An 18,844-nucleotide genomic window follows, 5' to 3' on the forward strand; every position below is an offset into this window, starting at 1 on the left:
CTCAGGAGCCCTCCATGGAGCCATCAGGACTGGCTTCCCTCAGGAACCTGCAAGGGCAATCCCTGACCAGGGTGAGACCCAGCACGGGTGCCTGTGCACAGGGAGGAGATGCACCAAGAGGAAGGCAGCAAGATATAACTACACACAATAGGCAAGAGGCCAAGGAAATCCTTGGAAAGCCCTACCCAGTGGTGCTGATGAGCACCTGGGTGCCTCTGGGGTAGCATTCCCAAAGGGTGAAGCAAAAGCAATTAAAAAAAAGCAAAAGCAACCAGGAAGAGGGGATGCAGCACAAGCACAGATCCACCCAGCATTTCCCTCTCTTATTAGCAGACAGCCTTCTGATTAAACAGCAGCTTAAAAATTACCCTAATGGAGCTCCTTTCAAACACAAACCACAGGGACCTCTCCTAATTGCACAGCTCCTTTCCCAATCCCAGCCCAGGATGATGCAGCAGGTCCACGGGCTGCCCTTGCCCGCAGCACTGGCATGCTCTGCCAGCCGTGCCCGCTGCTCCCAACGGGGTCTGGGAGCACTGTGCCACCATGGGCTGCACTTTCTGTCCTGGCCCCTGGCTCTCAGAGCCCTGGATGTGCTGCCTGTGCAGAAGGACATCTGCAAGGCCTAGCCAAAAACATCAGAAAAAGGGAAATTAAAATCTGCCCTTCTACCCATGTGGATTTGCCACCGCCTCAGGACACATGGAAAGACCAAGGACATCCCCTGCCACCACTCTCTGCTGTGCCTCACCTCCTTCCATGCTATTTGTGAGTTTCTCATGGTAAACAATTCCAGTCTGCCCTTGGGACAGTCTCTCTGAGCGTCCAGCCATGCCATCATGCTGCTGCACATCCTTATCCCCAACAGCCCACAGGTGAGGATCCCATGACTTCCGAGACCTGGATGCAGAAGAGTTATTTCCAAGGAAAACTCCCACCCCAGGCTGTGCACCTGCCAGGTATGCACTGCAATCCTATCCAAAAGGAAACACAGATAAATACAATAAAAACCAACCAGGCACCCACTGCCCATCCAATCCATCCACAAGAGCAAACCCAGCAGGGTCTGAGCTCCCCAGAGCCAGGGCCAAGCCTGCAGCCACCCAACATCAGAGCAGGTCCAGATGGTTGCACAGACATTGTGACATGACACAACACCATTTCCCCCCTCCTGCTCGCTGCCTCTGGAGAGGACACAGCACCAGCAGCTGCTCTCCCTGCTCCCTCCTGCCCACAAGGAAAATAGAGACCCCTGACCTTCTCCAACACATCCCCCCAGCCCCTGTGCAGCTTAAGCAGCCCAGGTGTGCAAATGTTACCCAATGCCCTCGCCAGGCAGAAAGTAAATTCCAGCAAACGGGGGAAATGCCAGCCGCAGTCAGACACTGGGATGTGCAAATAGCAGCCGGGGACCTTCGGGAGAGGAACAGCCCAGGCCCAGGCACTTCTACCTATAATCCCTCTCAGGATGCCCCCTCCAGCAGCTCCTGTGGCAGAGGAGGGATGCTAATTTGACTATTTGAGGGAATGAAAAAAAAAAATAAACGTTTGCTCTTGTGCTAAATGACCTTTTCAGCCACTTGGGGACAGAATTGTACCGGGGCTTTGGAGTGAGCTACAGCGGGCGCTGCTTGCTCCCTGCTCCCCCATGCTGGATGCTTTGTGCCTCCAGATGCATTTAAGGGGTCCGTGCCTCCCAGCCACCTCTGGCCACCCAGCAACAGAGCCAAGAAAAAGCCTCTTTGGAAAAATCTGCATCAAGTAGGGAGGAAGAAGTGGTCTGCTACGAGCTCGCCGAGCAAAGCGCTTCAGCCGGTTTCATTTCACATCGCCGAGAGCGTAAATCAGGGAATTGCTCCTCGGGTTCTTCTCCATTAGCAAAGTATATTGCAAGTGCCTTCCCACCGCCGATAGCGATCGACACTTCGCATCTGCTGACCAGATCTAACAGCCAGGATTTTCCGGGGGAATAATACATTCAGTGAAAACACCATTCCTGCCACCTGCTCCCCCCAAACCGCTCCGGGAGCGGCTCCTCGCTCTCTCACAGCACCACGCTGCACCCTCGTCAATCTGTATCAGAAATAAAGAGGTGATTCCTTCAAAGCAAGGTTCAAAACCCCTCAAAACACACTTCCAACCATGCAGTGTGTCCCGCTGCCTGTAACTTCCCTAAATGTGAGCAAGCGCTCTTCTGGAAAGCGCCAGCTCCACGCTAAACCTACCGGGGGAAGGGCTGTGTCCTGTGCTATCAAGTCAGGATTGACAGCCACAACTCTTTCCAGCTAATTCCTTTTACCCTGTGAACTGCAATCTCTAGCCTTTTGTCTAGAGATTTGCAATAATCAGAGGATTGCAAATTCATCACGTTATCGCAGTATTTGAAATAATATTTTTGCAATTGATTGCAATATTGCAATCAATCATCTTATTGAAAATTCCTGCAATATTATTGTAATGAATCATATATTACAATAATAATTTTGCATATAAGCAGGCTCCTCTCAAACAAAAAAAAATACTAACCTAAAACACTTGCAGGCTTTTAAAATTAGAGATTTAGGGGTTAAAAGCCAAATTTACAGCTGAAAGCCAGAGACCAATCCATGCAGAGGCTCCAGGTATTGTATCATTCCTAATGTTTCACCAGAGAATCACAGCACAAGGAAAAAAATAAAAAAAAGATGTGTGTAAACAAGCAAAGGTACACCCACCAGCAGCTTGGGTTTTGAAACATTAATGTTGAAATTAGAAAGGCACATTTAGTAGAGTTATGGGCAGATTCACTTTCAGTTTGGCTCCAGCCTTGTAAATATCAAATGTCAAAAGGAAACAACTGCACTGAGTTAAGAGAGAAAAATCCCCACGCTGTGGAGACATATCTGGAATTGGGATGCTGGAGTTGGGCAAGAAGCAGCAACCAGCAAGGAACACCTCACAACTGGAAAGGGATTTTTGCTGGGTAACCTGCCACTGCTAATTCTTCTAATCAACATCACGCTGGAATTTGAAAATGTTATCCAACCAGGAGAGAAACTTGATTTTCCTCTTCTGGTAACGAGGATGGGCAGGCCAGCCAGGTTGTGTGAAACCAAAAATGGGATGTGGAAATGATGAACTGAGTTTCCAGGATTCTACTCGGGTGAGAAACAAAAATCCAGGCACCAGCATTTAAGCAGGCTGATCTCACTTGCAAAGGCAGCTCTGCTCGTTTTTCAACAAGGCTGAAGTAAAATGGCAAAGTTATCATTTTAGATTAGAGCAGCTCCTCACAGCACTGGCTCTTCCGAGGGCTTTCCATTTATCAGTAGATTTAAGGGGAAAAAAAGGGTGGAGGGGGCTGGAAAGAACCCATCAGCTTAGGGCAAGCAAAAAAGCTATTTTGGGTAAGGCTTCTCCTATAAATAAAAGGCTGGGAAGGGAGGGGACAGTGACAATATATGGCTCCCTCAAGGTGTCACAGGGGATTTCTATTATCCGTGGTGGCTCCCCAAAACACGGAGCATCACCAGCAGCACTCTGCTCCTCGGCAGGCACGGCTTCCCTGGCAGCCAAACCCTCCACTGGCTGCCCATTCCCTGGCTGCCTTGCCTTCCCCACCAGGAAAAGGAGCCAGGAGAAGTGCCTTTCTGTTCCAGCTCAAAAAAAAAAAAAAAAAAATTATATATATGCACACATACAGGGGCACAGCTCACAAACACAAGGCCAAGAGATATTATTATTCCTTTTTTTTTTTTTTACTTGACACAGTTGCAAATCAATAATTCCAGGCCAAGTGATTCCCAGCACTGGGAGAAAGCATCACCTGAGTCCCTCCTGAGCCTGGCCTGACAACACACACTAATGTATTCAGCCCACAGCCTCCTCAGGCCACAGCTTTCTGTAATTTATCCCTATAGCACCCGCCACCCTGGATTATTTAAGCCGCTGGGGGATGCAGCACCTCCGAGGCAGTTTTGAGCAGAAGCTGCCGACCACCCAGCCCACAAAACCATCAGCTTTGGTTTCCAAGGGAGTTCCCAGCAGATGCTCCCCAAAGGCAATGTGGGTTTCACAAAAAAGCCCCAATACCAATGCCTCGGGAGTGCACTGGGGAGCTGTTTATCTGCAAAGCACCACGCACACCCAAAAATCTGGGGTGCTCACACAGCCTGGGCTCTGGCAGAGGGTGCAGCCTTGGGATGCCACGTGTGACCCCAGGCTGGCAGCCCAGGAGCCAGGCAGTGCTCACAAACACCTTCTCCCACCATGGGGAACACTCGCCAGACCAGAGCCCGATGGATGTTTGGGGAAAGCAAAGGATGCAGATTGAGGTTGGTTTATTAGATTAAGGACAGCCCCATGCAAATAGGGCCATATTGATCTGGTCTGCAAACACCTGGCTGGGAATACGAGCAGCCCCTGAGTATACAGAAGCTGCTGGAGATTATTAACCAGATCCATTGCTGTAAATCACATTACCTCCTTCCAAAGCCTGACCCAGCACGGAGTCCCCCATGCTAGGCACTGATCAGGGCACATCCCTGCAGCACAAGGGACCATCACTTCTCCCTGCATGGCACCCAAATGCCTCAAGACTCAGCCCAAAAGTGTGGGCATCCTGCTCTGGGGGCCACGGAGCCAGTTTTGTGCATATCACCTTCCCCACAGCATGTTACCAAGAGAAACTCACTGCCATAGGAATGCAAAGCAGGAAGAAAAAAAAAAAATTACAAATAATAAAAAAGGCGGAAAAATAAATAATATCACTTCTTCAGGGGAAAACTCAGCCCCATTCCTATTGGGCTCCTCATATTTTGCATCAACTGCAAACCACCCCTGTAGTGCACAGGGCACACAAGACAGGCCCTGCTGTCTCCCAAAGCAGCCCAACTCCAAGCACAAGGAGGGGAAAAAAGGCAGTAGTACAATCCTTCTCAGCAGATTTCCAAGAGATCACAAAATCCTCTGCAGAGCTTCATTAGCAGAGAAGGCAGCAGTTCCAGGATTAAAGGAGGAACTGGGGAATAAGGTGCTGAAGCAAAGGCAGATGAGGAATCCTGTCTTCCTGCCTTCTCCCTGCCAAAATCCACAGCTCTGATTCAGCAGAAGCAGCAGCACAGCCTACTATATCTCACTGCAAACAAACCCATTTATGTTTAAACCACCACCCTACTCCTCTCAAGGATTGCTGCATGCAGTAATTTCCTTGTGACGGGAAAAAAAAAAAAACAAAAAACAAACCATGATGAAATTGTCTCAGAGTTTCTCTGTGTTTTGTTTACAACCGCTGCCCTCAAACCCAGGGCCGGCACGAGTCCTGCTAACAAGAATAAATCTCACATTTGAGAGCATTTAGAAAAGCTCTGCTTGCAGACACTCAGCGCTCCAAGGAGGAAATCCCTCTGCAGGTCTCAAATAAGGCAACTTGAACCACTTTTCCCTGGAGAAATTTAGGCCTGAAAGATCTTCTGAGTTTCTCATTTGGAGCTACAAGGCCCAATAACAGGATCTCTTTCCCTGGACTCACCCACAAACTGACTGCTGCCAGGATCATGCAGAGGGGAGATGGACTGGAGAGAGACCCATAGCAGCAGGGAAAACACCCAACATTTATGGAAGACAATGCTCTGGTTAGCTGCTGTTTATGGTTAATACAGGTATTTTTCCAGCATGCATTAATAGTGAATGCAGATTTGTTCTCTTCTGTGCCTTGTCAGCAGGAATTACCCAAATAGTGAGCTGATCCAGGAACCCTCCATCCCTGGACCCAAAGCCACCCAAAACCTGGGAGGCCAGGGCAAGCAAAGGCTTGGAAACTTGGGAGCATGGGGATCAAGAGCTGCAAGAGTGGCTCATCCATTTCCCAGGAAAAAACAGACAGGGCTGGGAGCAACAAGACACAGCAGACCCTCCATGAGCACCTTCCTGCTCTGCTGCAATCACAACAAAGTTTGCTCAACATCAGGCACCCATAATAAAACAGTTAAACTGCTTGAAATAAAAAGCAAACAAGTTTGCTCCAGTACACCCCAAATCACGGGGAGCCCCTCAGGAGCAGGAATGTTATGCCAGAGCCAGCCCTGGTTTCTCTGCTTTGATGGCAGGGCTGAGGGAGAGGAGGTGGGAAGAAGAGCCCACTGGCAGCCCTGTTCTTCCCACCTCCTCCCCTGGAGGATTGCAGGAGGCCAATTTTGATTAAACTAATTAAGCCTGCTCCATTCAAAGAGCTCCAACCACATGCTACCAGGGGAGGAGAAGAAGAAAATATGAAATTAAAAGTAAAAAAGAGAAGCCTGCCCCAGAGCACGCTCCTCCAAAGCCATTCATCCCCCTGATGGACACCACCATACTGGAAAATAAAAGCCCAGAAAACAAACTAGTTTTAGGGACAGGTCCAGCCCTGAAGACCCTGCTCCTTCCAGCTGCCAGGACCTACTGGGACATGTCCCATCTCTCATCAGGATGAGTGGTTTCCAGTCCCAGAGGTAGCCACTCCTCCACCAAGCCAAGGTCCACCAAACCATCCCTATCTTCTAGTCCCTTGCACACTCCCTCCCCTCCTTTCCCTTGAAGACATCAGGTTTCTGGAAGCAATTTAATTGTGAGTTACAGCAAGGCTTCCTCAGGCAGCGTGGATGGGGCTGGAGGCCCCACTCTCCCAAAATGTTTCACTTCCCCCCAGGGCAGCCACACCAGGGACCCTGCAGACTCTGCCTGGCACTGAGAGAGAAACATCACTTTTGCCTTCAAAGCCTTTCAACTGGAAGGGGAAAAAAATAAAAAAATCAGTAATAACAAATATCAAAGCAAAGGCCTCCTCCCCTTTGAAGGGCAGGAGGGAGAGCAGCCGGGCAAGGGCTGGACCTGCCCAGAGCTGAGCAAGCTGAGCAGGGACCCGGATCCTGCAGGGCTGCAGGACTGAGCACTTTCCTGATGAGCTTTCTTTCCAAGCAGCAGAATGATGCCTTAGGTGCAAGAATTGCATTGAAATTCAAATCGGGGTTTTGAACTCTCTCCTGCGCCTTGGGAAACCTCCTCAGTGGAAAGGCAGGATAAGGAGGAGGGCAGGATTTGATACCCTGGGGAAGGAAAGCAAGCTGCCCCATCCTGCTGGGAGGAATGCTTGAGCCAAGGGGCACTAGGCTTGCCAGTGTACCCCTGTTAAAGCTCTGCCCCACACCCCAAAAACCCCAGCACTGCACACACCCCATCTGCCCCTCTTCTCCCCACACTGCTCCTGGTGGGGTTTTACTTGGGGCGTGGGGAAAAGAGGGGAGGGAGGGAGGAAGAAAAAGAAACCCCATATCATAATTGCTATATTAAAGAGAAATAGCAGGCAAGAATAATAAGAGAGGTGTCAGAAGTGAAATACAGTAACAGACATTAAAAAAAAAAAAAAAAAAAAAAGACTACAGTTCTGCGATGGGGGTGTTAATTGAACACAGAGCTGGAGAGAACAAAGGGGTGTTAAGGAAGAGAAGAAGGGGAAAAATCCTACCTCCTCCAAAGATCTGATTTGAGTTAAGTTTGGTGAAGATAATGCACAGGGAAAGGTAGCTAAGAGGCACCTTATATAGCTATTATGTTCTAAAATTACAAAAAAAAAAAAAAAAAAAAAAAAAAAGACAACAAACCCATTATTCAACAACAATTGCATGGCTAATCAGTGCTGTCTATAAATATTCCACTTTGTAAATCCCCCCCATTGGTGCTATGTACATTTTTCTTTTAATCCCGAATTCCTTCAACACAGGAGGGAGAGGAGGCTAAGAAAATAAAAAATTGTGGGATTTCAAATGCAAAGTCAGGGTCTTCTTAAGAAGTAGAGAATTTGCCCGATGCCCTCACCTCCCCCAAATGAGCAGAGAAAGTGAAACGATGGGAAAAGCTCTTAAGGAGGAGGAATCAGATTAAATGGTCATATATCCTGTGCTCAGCCTCTCCCCACCGGTCCCTGCCGAACGAGATGGGAGTTGGGAAAGGCTCACAGCTGAAATAGATGCTGCTGCATTTTGACAGCAGATATTTTCCAGTTTGCCATCCAAGGACCCCACGTCTGCGTACGCCTTGCCTGATTCTTCTGCTTAGCTATTCTGCTCATGCAGAGAACAGCTTAAAAAAAAAAAAACATACCAAGAGAGAGGGGAAAAAAACAAGAGGGGAAAAAAAAAATAAACAGCCATAAAGACAGAGACCCTACCCCTGCCTTCAAACTTTTTATAAATCAGGAATGCAATTTCCGATTTCAATCCCTATTGATGGAGGAATCAATTGTATTTAGGACAACAATGCCTCCCATTTCCATAATTATTATTCCAAAAAGCCAGCCAGCCAGCCATTTGAAGGCAGTCCTGCCCCTTCCCTCGCAACAAAGCGACCAACAGCAAGTGAAAACACACCAAATGAACGCCGACAACTTCGATGTATATTTAAGCAGCAATTTTTTTCCTTCCCCTACATACTCCTGCCTGGATCAGATCTCTCAACTTTTATTACTTTTAAACAGATATCACCCCAAAGGTCTGCAGACAAAAAAAAAAAAAAAATAAAAAAGCTCTGGGGGTTGCCATTTATCATTATAATTTTTAAAAGTGATAATAAATACTTTAAAAAAAACTGAAGAGCCCAAATGCAAAAGGCGACTCTTTGGCCAGTAGAGATGACCTATTTTTGTAAGAACTTTATGGACACTTTGGGTTTGCTCAAGACAAGGTTAACACTATGAAATAGTAGCCATAATGTTGCGAGAGATGGTGGTAAAGTCTCTGCAAGGCTCTGGAGTCACTTAAATCAGGCAGCGGGGTAACCGAACGCACATTTCTGCACATCATAACGCCGGGGGGAAGATGTACGCACGCACTTTCAAACACCCACCAGTGACCACAAACAATCACCAGGATTTCAAACGCCACACATGCAAAAATCTGGGAAGCTACATGGAAAGTGGGAAGCGAGAAGTTGGCTCAACTTTCACGCCGCTGCCCGCGAGGAAGGGGTAAGCAAACAGACGCAGGCGGTACCCTCGGCCCCAGAAAAAACAAGGCAAACTTCCTCCTAGCATTGGGCCCACAAAGCAGTGATTAAAAAAAAAAATAATAAAAATAAACCGAAACCATCTGGCTGTTTGCTTTCTTATGAAGTGTGACTTTTGGGGATGCAGATTGGGGGGGGGAAGAGGGGAGGAGGTCTTTGAATTTGCAAAGTGAAAGAATTCACCGCAAACATATCCAAGGGTAGATAAACAACGCTCCAAAAGCCATCTCGAGTCAACCTCTTTGGAGACCTCCACAGCACAGCCCCGTAAGCCAAGGAATCCAGGCACAACACCAACAAACAGCATTTATAAAAACATAAAACACCCCCAGTTCACACCTGAATATCCTTATTTCCAGCAGCATGCTTTGCCCTATACCATCCCTTTCCATTTTCCTTTGCAGACAGGCATTATCACACCCTGTCACTGTGGCTATGCACAGCTCCTCATCCCTCTCCAGCTCACTGGGACCTCACAGCATCCCTGAGCTCACCTGGCTTTCCCCACCAAGTTTAGTCCCAGCAGATTCCTTGCTCCCTAACTTTGCCGCTGCGCTGATAACGAAGCAGAGCTGGGACTGAACAGTTACTCTGCCAAAAAGTGTCCCTGCACAGGGAACATATGGAGCATCAAATACAGCATCAAACACACTTAGGGAAGAGACAGGCAAAGGTTCCTTGGCTCACACAAAATTACAGGAGAAAGAGAGAAGAAGGAAAGGAACTCGGTGGCTCCCTTTTTTTGCGGAGGCGCGTGGGGGAACGCTATAAAATCCCGAACCCTTCTCCCTGCGTAGACTCTCTCACATTACAGCATAAGAAGAGTCTGGAGGTCCCCACACCAAACCCACTGCTGGTTCTTATGGGAAGTCAGCAGGGAAGGACTCCTCGGGAAGGTCAGAGGCGGCCCCGCAGCCGGCAGGGCTCGGGAGAGCCGAATGCCATCGGTAGGTGCTTTGTCTGGGCTACACGCTGCACAAACAACGCTTAACAAAGGGCCCTCTTAGTCATTTTATATATATTGCAGGAGTCAAGTAATTGTATTTTCAATCAGCTGCTCATGCTGGGAGGTTTTAGATATATATATTTAAGAACGGGGGAAAAAAAAAAAAAAATAAGACGCAGTTCAGGTTTCTGAAAGCTGCTCCCCTTTTATGTGTAACTATCAATGTATATCAACTGGGTGTGCAATCATATTTATTGTCACTTTCATTCATGTCATGCCCTTGCTTATATGGCTTAGATATGAATTATTGACTGTTTCAGTCCTTGTTGTAAAGAGGGGGGAAGGGGGGGAAAAGTCAAGTACTTTGCAGCGTGCTAAAACAAGGCAGCTACGGCGGCTTGGGAAAGCCCACAGATCAACTCTGGTCAGCTCAGAAAGCCAACAGGAGAGATTAACCACCCCCAGATTTCCATCATTCCCCCCACTTTATTTTTTTTTACATTTATATTAAAAAAAAAAAAATAGAGAGATTCCAACAAATACATAAATAAGTGGTGCATGTTGCTAAATGTCCTTCCCTGAGCATCTGTTGTTTAAGATCACCCTTGATTGATGACTGCTATTTTTTAATTGTTGCTTTTAAAATTTAAATGCCCCCCTGGGATGTGTTATAAGTGTGTTAGTACATGGTAGGAGGTCTGGAAAGTGGGAAACAGCAGAACCAAAGCTCTCATGCCATTAGCTTCTAAAGAAGCCTGAGAACACCCCATGCCATAAAACAACAGTACCCTAAAGTAACTAACAATCTAATATATTGCTTTCACTAAAGGCAACTGACAACTCGCTCTTACATGAGCTAGCCTGGATGATTGGCAGACAAGAGCATTTTAACTCTTTCTTTAAAAAAAAAAGTAAGAAACCTTTGTGTTTACCTGAATACTAATGGTAATAAAACTGCACAGTTTCATTTTGTTGGGATTATTTCCCACACACCCACTCTGCATTTAGATTTTTTTGTTGTTGTTTTTTAAGCAGTGCCATGTCTTAAAGAAGAAACTAGAGCAAGACACAAATTGCAAGCGGGTTGATTTTTTTTCTCCCCAGAAAAAGCAATAAATAAAGAAAGGCCATACAATAGAAATTAAACCACGATATTTTCTCTTCTAGACACAAACCACATCATGCAAGTCCACTGCCAGAAGCATTAAATACCAACGAGTTATTTCTCCCCACTTAAACAGTGCTGCATTGGGGCGGGGGGCACACAAACTTGGGGAATAAAATCCCCAGAGAACAAAAAGAAAAACAATACAAAAACCAACAGCATTGATTTCCTACCTGTTTTTTCTTTGATTTCACACAAGACATTAAAAAGCGCCGGCTTCATCCTGTGGCAGTTTAAAGCATGTTTCCTGGAGAGAAGAGAAAAGAAAAGAGGGGAGGGTGAGCTCAGGATGTCACCACGAGGAGCAACTTTCCAAATTCACGCTGGCTGGCGTAGGGAGGGCAGGTTTGAGCCCCCAGTGCTGCAAACAGCCACCCAGCCAAGGCAGGGGAGGTGAATGTCACCAGTTTGGGAATGAAAAGCGCTCCACGGCCGGCGCGATGCTCCACGGCAGAACCAGCAGCTTTTGGGAGCCAAGCTCGGACCAAATGTTCAATGCACTGGGCTCTCCCTGTCCTCCACGTCCAATATCACACCAGGCCATGTGCTTTATTTGCGAGGCAGAGGGGAAATAAACTCCTCCTTGCCCCAGTGCTGGAAACATCCCCTGCTTAGAGCTGTCAATTCAGGGAATTTCAGCGCCCAACGCGGAGCACAGGAAGACACATGGAGAGAGAACCCCCATTCCTCTGCCTCCGTGCTACTTACATCCAGCTTATTTGCAGGTGTTAAAATTTAATTCTTTACAACAGGGACAGTAAACACATTAAAAAATCACAGCCGGCTGCTTCTGGGAAGGGGAGGGATTGCTATTCAACGCTGCTCCTTTTGGCTGCTGTTATTCCAGAGCTGACCGTTCTCCTGTGGGTTTTGAGGAGAGACTTTGGGGAGGGGGCGCTTTAATTGGCTGGTTTTAAAACCCACCACACGCAAAGAAACAGCGTGATTTCATTTTTTTTTTTTTTTTTTCTCTTGAGCCATGGGGTGATTTAGCCAAGGGTTCAGTTTGCACACAGGGCTGTTGCTATCCGGCGCCGGTTACGGGGAATTTCTGTTTACCAACCAAAATTACACGCGAAAGATGATGTGAACATCTGGCAAACATTCACACTACTTACCCCACCACCCACAACATGCTAAAAAGATTTATATATCTGATGAAGTCTCTCAAAGGTATATACCCTTGCAGAACCACAGTGCTCCCTTATCAGCACACCCAGATGGGCGCAGACATTTGGGTATAGGCAAATCACGAACGTACGCTGTAAGGGCCCTCTTACAAATAATGCTGGCACTTTGTATCTTCCAAAAAAACTTAATTTAGAAAAAAAATAACCAAGGAAGAAAAAAATAAACAAAAAAAAAAAAGAGGCAGCAAACCAACCGTGCAATAGTAGGAGGGAAGGAGGAAATGCAAAGCCCAATGTTATTGATAAATACGGGGTGTTTGCCAGCTCAGAATTAAAAAATAATAATAATAATTTACAAAAAAAAAAAAGGCCACTGTGAGGAAGCAGCTGAAATAGACCAGCAAGGCAAACCCATAAAGCCTTCTCCTAGCTCTGTTCTGCTTTGGTTTTATTGATTTGATTAACTACACTAAATTATCCAGGCAGGAACACACACGATTCCTGCAACTTTCCAAAGGAAGAGCCCCTCACTGCCCCGGGTCTGGCCGGGGAGAAAGTGAATGATTTCCTCCTCCTCCTCCTCCCAGCTACTCTGCCCCTGCAAGAACATAAGAAAATTAATAAGATCAACCCTACAACAAGCATTTTTGGTAAGCAGGAGCTCCAGAGAAGCTGTGGAGGCAGGGAGGATGGACGCTGAGGTTTGGGGTACTTTTATCCTTCTGCAAGTTCTTCAGCGAGTTTTGGGGCTGTGCGGTGCGTTTTTCCAGGAACAATGTATTCTAGCAATCTGCTTCAACTCGGGGCATAAATATCAGGAGGAAGGACAACACACCAAGCAGCTTTGCAGCCCAGAAGAAATATCAAGTGTAACCCAGGCAATTCAGGGCAACTTTTTTGTTCTAATTCCTTCTTTCTTTTTTTTTTTTTTTTCTCCTCCCCTCCCTGAACTTTTGGTAGTGCCTTTGAAGGTGCGCATTAGGTTTGCACTCTCCGAAGCTCAGGGCAATTCAGACACCGGCTCTTACAGCATTATTTTTTCCTTTTTAAATACATCTGCAATTAAGAGGGGGAAAAAAAAAGAAAAAAGGCAGAGCTTCTATGAGCATCTTCAAGGCGCAGAAACGCGCTGAAAAAATAACACCACTACAGGGGCCTAAGAAAGAACATTATTAGCAGCCCTAGAAGCGGGGCAGCACTTGGTGGCTTCTTTCGGAGGAGCCCGGAGCGGAGCCCCAACCACGACCACCCTCCGCAGTTAAATCCCCCCACCCCAAAAAGGTTGGGAAAAGCCAGGCCCAGTTTGTGGATGGAGGCAGGGGGAGGCTGCGGGCGCGGCGACCCCTCGAAACCGCCCCGAAGTTGGGAGGTGGGAGAAAGATGGGAAATAATAAACGGGGAGGAGGGGGGGGGGGTATTCACCGGTCCCCTTTCTTTTCCCCGTGCCCCCTGGCCACATTTCCCCGCAGCAGGAGCAGCAGCACCCCCGTCCCCCGATGCTCCCGCGGCCGGGCGCGCTCCCCCCGCCGGACAACAAAGGCCGGGCCGGGGCGCGGGGGAAACTTCCCGGCACCTGCCCCCCCTCTCCCGCTCCCCGCCGCTCTCACCTGGCCTGCGCCTCGTCCAAACTCTGGTCCGTGATGGTCATGATCTGCTGTAAGATGTCTCCGATGTCCTGCTTCCTGCCTGCCTCCCCCTCCGCCCCGCCTGGTCCATCCTGCATGTGCTGGGACAGGCCCGGGTGCCCCGGCATCCCCACCCCGCTGTGCGTGTGCATCAGCCGCGGCTGGTCATCCATCGCCGGCCGCCGGCCCCGCTCCGCCGCCGCCTCCTGCCCTGGCTGCCGGGAGCGGCGCGGCTGGGCTGGCCGCCTGGCTCCTCGCTTTCTTTTCTTGCTCGCTTTCTTCTTCTTCTTTCCTCCCCCCCCTTCTTCCTCCTCCTCCTCCTCCCCAGCCTCTTCCTCTTCGCTTTTTATTTATCCTTCACGCTGGCGCCCGGCTCCGCGGCGGGGAGGAAGAGGAGGAGGAGAAAAAAATGAAAGGGGGGGGGGGAAGGAGGGGAAAAAAAAAAAAAGAGAGAGAAAAAAGAAAGGGGAAAAAATCCCTTTGGCTGCTGGAGGAGGAGGAGGAGGAGGAGGAGGAGGAGGGAGGAGGGAGGGAGGGAAGGAGGAGGGAGGGAAAGGGGGGGGTTCCGGGGAAGGGAGGGGAAACGGCGGCGACTCCAAAAGCAGGGCAGCTCAGCCCCGCGCCGGGGAGGCAGCGGGCGGGCAGGGGGCAGGGGCTGCGCCCGGGGAGGCGGCGGCGGCGGCGGCAGCGCTGGCCGCGGCGGGGCGGCCGCCCGCGATGGCAGCGCCGGAGCTACCGCGGCCGGAGCGCGGCGGAGCCCCCGCGCACCGGGGGAGGGCTCCAAACTTTCCCCCACCCTGGGGCCGCGTTCGGGGCTGGCTGGGCCCCCCCTGCGCCGGGCCTGCGCGCACCGCTCCGGCCCTCGCCGCCTGCTTTTGTTCGGCTCCGGACTCCTCAAACTGGCACGGAGGAGCCCGGGGGCGGGGGGAGGAAGGGGCAGCGGCGCCGCCCGCCCCCCCGGCCCCATTGGCGGCGGCGGCGGCGGGAGGGACGGCCCGCGGGCTGCACCGCCCCCTGCGCGCCCGCCCGTCAATCTCCGGGTTCAGAGGTGGGACGGGGCCGCGCCCCGCCCGCGCCTTAAAGCGACCGAGCCCGGCCGAGCGCGGCGCCGCAGGGGGAAGGGGCGGCCCGGGCCGGGGATGCGGGGCCCCCCGCCGGCCCTCAGCCCCCGCCCGGGCCCCGGCCCGCGCTCCCCGCCCCTCCGAGCGCTGCCTCAGCCTTTCCGCCTCCCCTCGGGAGCTCCGCGGCCCCACGGCTGCTGCTCCGGCTCCTCGCTGCCCCCCACCTACCCTCAGCCATTCTGCCTCCCCTCCTCTCTGCCTCTCCTTCCTTAGCTCCCCTTAGCCAGCCATCCCACCTCCCCTTAGCCTTCCTCCCCTCCTGTCGGCCTTCCCCATGCCCTCGGCCCCTTGGTGCCCGGCAGTCTCTGTGCCTCCCCACTGCCCCTCTTGCCATCCGGCTGGCTCTGACTTCCAATGCTGTCCCCAAATCTCCCAGGAACGAGCAGGGTTCCCTGGCCACTGTAGCCTCCAGGGAAATCCTTTCATCTCAGCCACCAGCGCCTTTTCATGGTGCTGTTTCTCTCTCTAAACCTTGGATTGGATGAGCCTCTGTGGTCCCTTCCAATTTAGGACTGTTTCTGTGATTGTCTCTCTTTCCCAGTGCAGAGCCTGTCCAAGCACATTACGCAGGCCCGCATGCCACATCCCACACTTGATGGCCCCTCAGCTGCCCAAACAGCACAGCAATAGCCAGCAGAGATCCCAAGGGCACCAAGACCACCATTCCAACCTACAAGTCACAGCACTCTGGCAAGGAAGGACTTCCTCAGCCCCTTTCTTCATTGCCTAGCATCTGAGTCTGTCTTGTGTCTGGAAAGATCTCTGTAGGCACCATCTGATCAGCAGGCATGGCCCTAGGACTGGGCTGGCCTGCAAATTTGCATTTAAAAATGAATAAATAAAACAGTTATGGTGATTCAAGAATTTCTTGCATGGCAAATGGCTTCATCAGATTGTCCCTTTCTCAAATCCAAGGCTGCCAGCTCCAGGCACCTTGTAACACAATGGAAGATGTGTCTGGTCCCAGCTCCTGACTTCATCATCACTTGGGGAAAGACCCATCAGCTTCTTTGGTGAGAAAAAAATATATAAGGCAATTGTTTTGCTTCCACTCTTCCTTTTTAATGAAACACTTTCTAGTGTTTTAAGCAAAACATGACTTTTCATTTTGAAATTTCCTTTCGAACCATTAAAATGTTTTAAAGCGGTTGAAGGCGCAGTGAGATGTTTTGATTTTTGTCGCTCTGAAATGTTTCACTCAACACGTTCTTCATGTGTCTTGATTTGCCAAATTTTTTCAAAGGTTTCTGCTTTCTCGCCCAAGACATATCTGGATGTTTCTTACTTTTCTGGAAAGGGGGAAAAAATTTAAAAAAAAAAAAAGGGAGAAAAAAAATATTATCATCTCCATGGCTCCACAGGAAGCAGAACTGTATCCAAGAAACGAAGAGCCAAGGGACTCCTCTGCAAAGGTCCAAACTTTCAGACACTTAGTCATCCCTCCACTTGCTTGCTCACATACCAAGTCTAGACGTTTGCTGTCTCAAACCCTGGCAGGGACTCTCCCACCCCCACAGGTCAGCCCAGGGTCTTTTGGGTTTGATTTTGAGCGGCTCCAAGGACAGGCAGTGCAGCAGAGCTGAGCATGCGCGGCGCGAAAGGGAGCACGATGACACTGACGTTGGGGACTGCAGGGTGCACTGGCCTGTTGACCCTCCTGACTCTTGTTTTGAAGATCCTTCCCTGTTTTCTGAGTCACAGTGTGATGCCTCAGCACATCAGGCTGGAGAAAGCAGGAGCCAGGAGACCCTCCAAGCTGCTCCGAGGGAAGCATCCCGGCGCAGGACCTTGGAGGATCTACGTGTCGGTGCAGAAATGGCCAGGATTCTGCCTCTGCTGTCTGCTGGAGTCTGTAAAATCCTTCCTGTCAGAGATAACTAATCCTGGGGCCTTTATAACACCTCTCCTGAAAAGCACATTTCATTCCTCTGTCTCCTCCTGCCTTCCAAGTGCATGAGATTGCAATAGGTATTACCAAAAATATTCCCCATGGGAGCCGACACTGGACTCCCTTAAAACCCAAACACCATCACCCCTCCTTCCCCAAGACACAAGTGAGCACTATGCTCTATTATCTCTACACCCACTAAATCTTTCTGAAATAAAGAATAAACATTTCCACCACACATAGTGTAAGTGTATGTGCCAAGCTGCCTCGCTTCCTCTCCTCTGTGGTTATTATAAAGTGGTTTTGTTTCAATGGCGTAGCAGATGGACAGCGTCCAAGTCTGGCGTCCCCACTCCCCCCGAGTACGTCGAGCTATCTTTGGTTTATCACAGATTCCTGCAGAAAATGTTTATGGGAGCCTCTTGTTTAAAATCTTGGCCGCCTCACAGTGTAATTCCTATTATTTATTAAATGAAAATCAAGCTGTTGTTAATGCACCATTACTGTGGCAGAGTGGAGCCCTTGGAAATGAAGGCCAAATGCTCGCTCTCGTTCTCCGAGCGCGAGGGAAGCATCCCACTGTCACCATCGCTCAACACTCACGAAGCCACCGGGATGAGAAGCAATTTCCTGGCCTGGGACTCCTTAAACATTTCCTTTTTGCTGAAGAGAGGCTCCTTGGCTTTGCTGCCCCAAACCTGACCTCCCAGAGCCAGCCAGTGCACAGATCATACCTCACACCATCAGAGGGGCTCTCCTTCAGACACCGCTTTGGCCGTGCCCTTCTTCGTTCACCATGGCCAAATAAATTTTTTTTCTCTTCTGCAATTTTCCTCTAACAGAAAATTTTCCATGGAAAACCCAAAGCCCTTTCTGTTTCCCAGAAATAGTCCCTGTAGCACAATGAGTGTCCCATGTCCTTGTAATACAGTGAGTGCCATATAGATGGTCCCCTTTATATTGAAGCGTGGCAGTGTTTACATTCCTCACTGGTTTCCAGAGGAAATTCTAAAATTTTCCTGGAAATGTCTTGTTGCTTTGAACTGATTGTTTATTTGTCAATTTAGTCATTAACCTCCTTCCTTACTCCTCTGGCTTTTGATAAGACAGAAAATGTCAAAGGGACGGGAAATAGGCTCAGAATGATTTCCCCTGGCGGAGGATCCCAGTCCCCAGCAGCAAAGGGAGTTTTCTCATCAACTTGAGCAGACACACAGCTTCACTCCAGGTGCCAGGTTAAATCAGCCTTCAGGTTTTTGCAGGGTTTGTGTGTTACACTGTAGGTCTTCTGGAGGGATCTCAACCTGGGGATCTTTCAAAATGAGCTAAATACCACTGATCCCAGTAAAGAGCCAGAAATATATTCCCACTCATTCCATTCCCAGCCTCACCTTCAACCTGTGTGTCACACCAACTCTGCCATGGTCATGGTCTGTTCTATTAAGAAATACATGTCTTAATTAATACATTGCTTATTAATATTACCTATTCATGAAATTTTTATAAATAAACTGACCACAGGCAAATTTCTAAAACTACAAGATAGGGGAACAAATTCTATTCACCCAAAAATTTGTGGTGTGTAAATTGTTCGTTACTTATTCAAATACAAGTAACACAATTCCTACCACCAGAAGTTTACCAAAAAGAAAAACGTCTTTTCCCAATTGCTGACATAAACATGTAAGTGCTACCAAACATATTTACATGTTTGAAATAGATGGTATAATTACAATGAGTTATAGCCAATATTCAGACTTTCCCTGGTTTAAATACTACCTTCTGATACAGCACAGCACATCCCTTAATTGTGGTCACGTGCTCCTTCTTAGAGACTGCTGCAATTTTTTCCCACAAAAACGTCTATAATTGAAAAGAAAATGGCATTGTTTAAAATAAATTGTCTACCCTCCTGGAAATAAACAGGTGACTTCCCCCACAGAATCTCCCATTT

The 18,844-nt window shown here is 49.0% G+C and overlaps 1 protein-coding gene across 2 annotated transcripts in view; it reads right to left on the reverse strand.

Moving 5' to 3' along the window:
- PBX1 (PBX homeobox 1) overlaps positions 1-14,295 on the reverse strand; it is a 131,383-nt gene extending 117,088 nt beyond the window's left edge. For both annotated transcript variants that reach the window (XM_064719273.1, XM_064719272.1), the window contains exons 1-2: positions 13,864-14,295; positions 11,300-11,373 (exon numbers count right to left, since the gene is read on the reverse strand). In XM_064719273.1, coding sequence (XP_064575343.1) covers positions 11,300-11,373; positions 13,864-14,054 — 265 coding nt within the window. In that variant the 5' untranslated portion in view covers positions 14,055-14,295. The remainder of the gene's footprint in view (positions 1-11,299; positions 11,374-13,863) is intronic.
- Between the last annotated feature and the right edge of the window lie 4,549 nt (positions 14,296-18,844).

The sequence above is a fragment of the Zonotrichia leucophrys genome, chromosome 8, assembly GCF_028769735.1.
Source record: "Zonotrichia leucophrys gambelii isolate GWCS_2022_RI chromosome 8, RI_Zleu_2.0, whole genome shotgun sequence".
NCBI classification, from domain to species: domain Eukaryota; kingdom Metazoa; phylum Chordata; class Aves; order Passeriformes; family Passerellidae; genus Zonotrichia; species Zonotrichia leucophrys.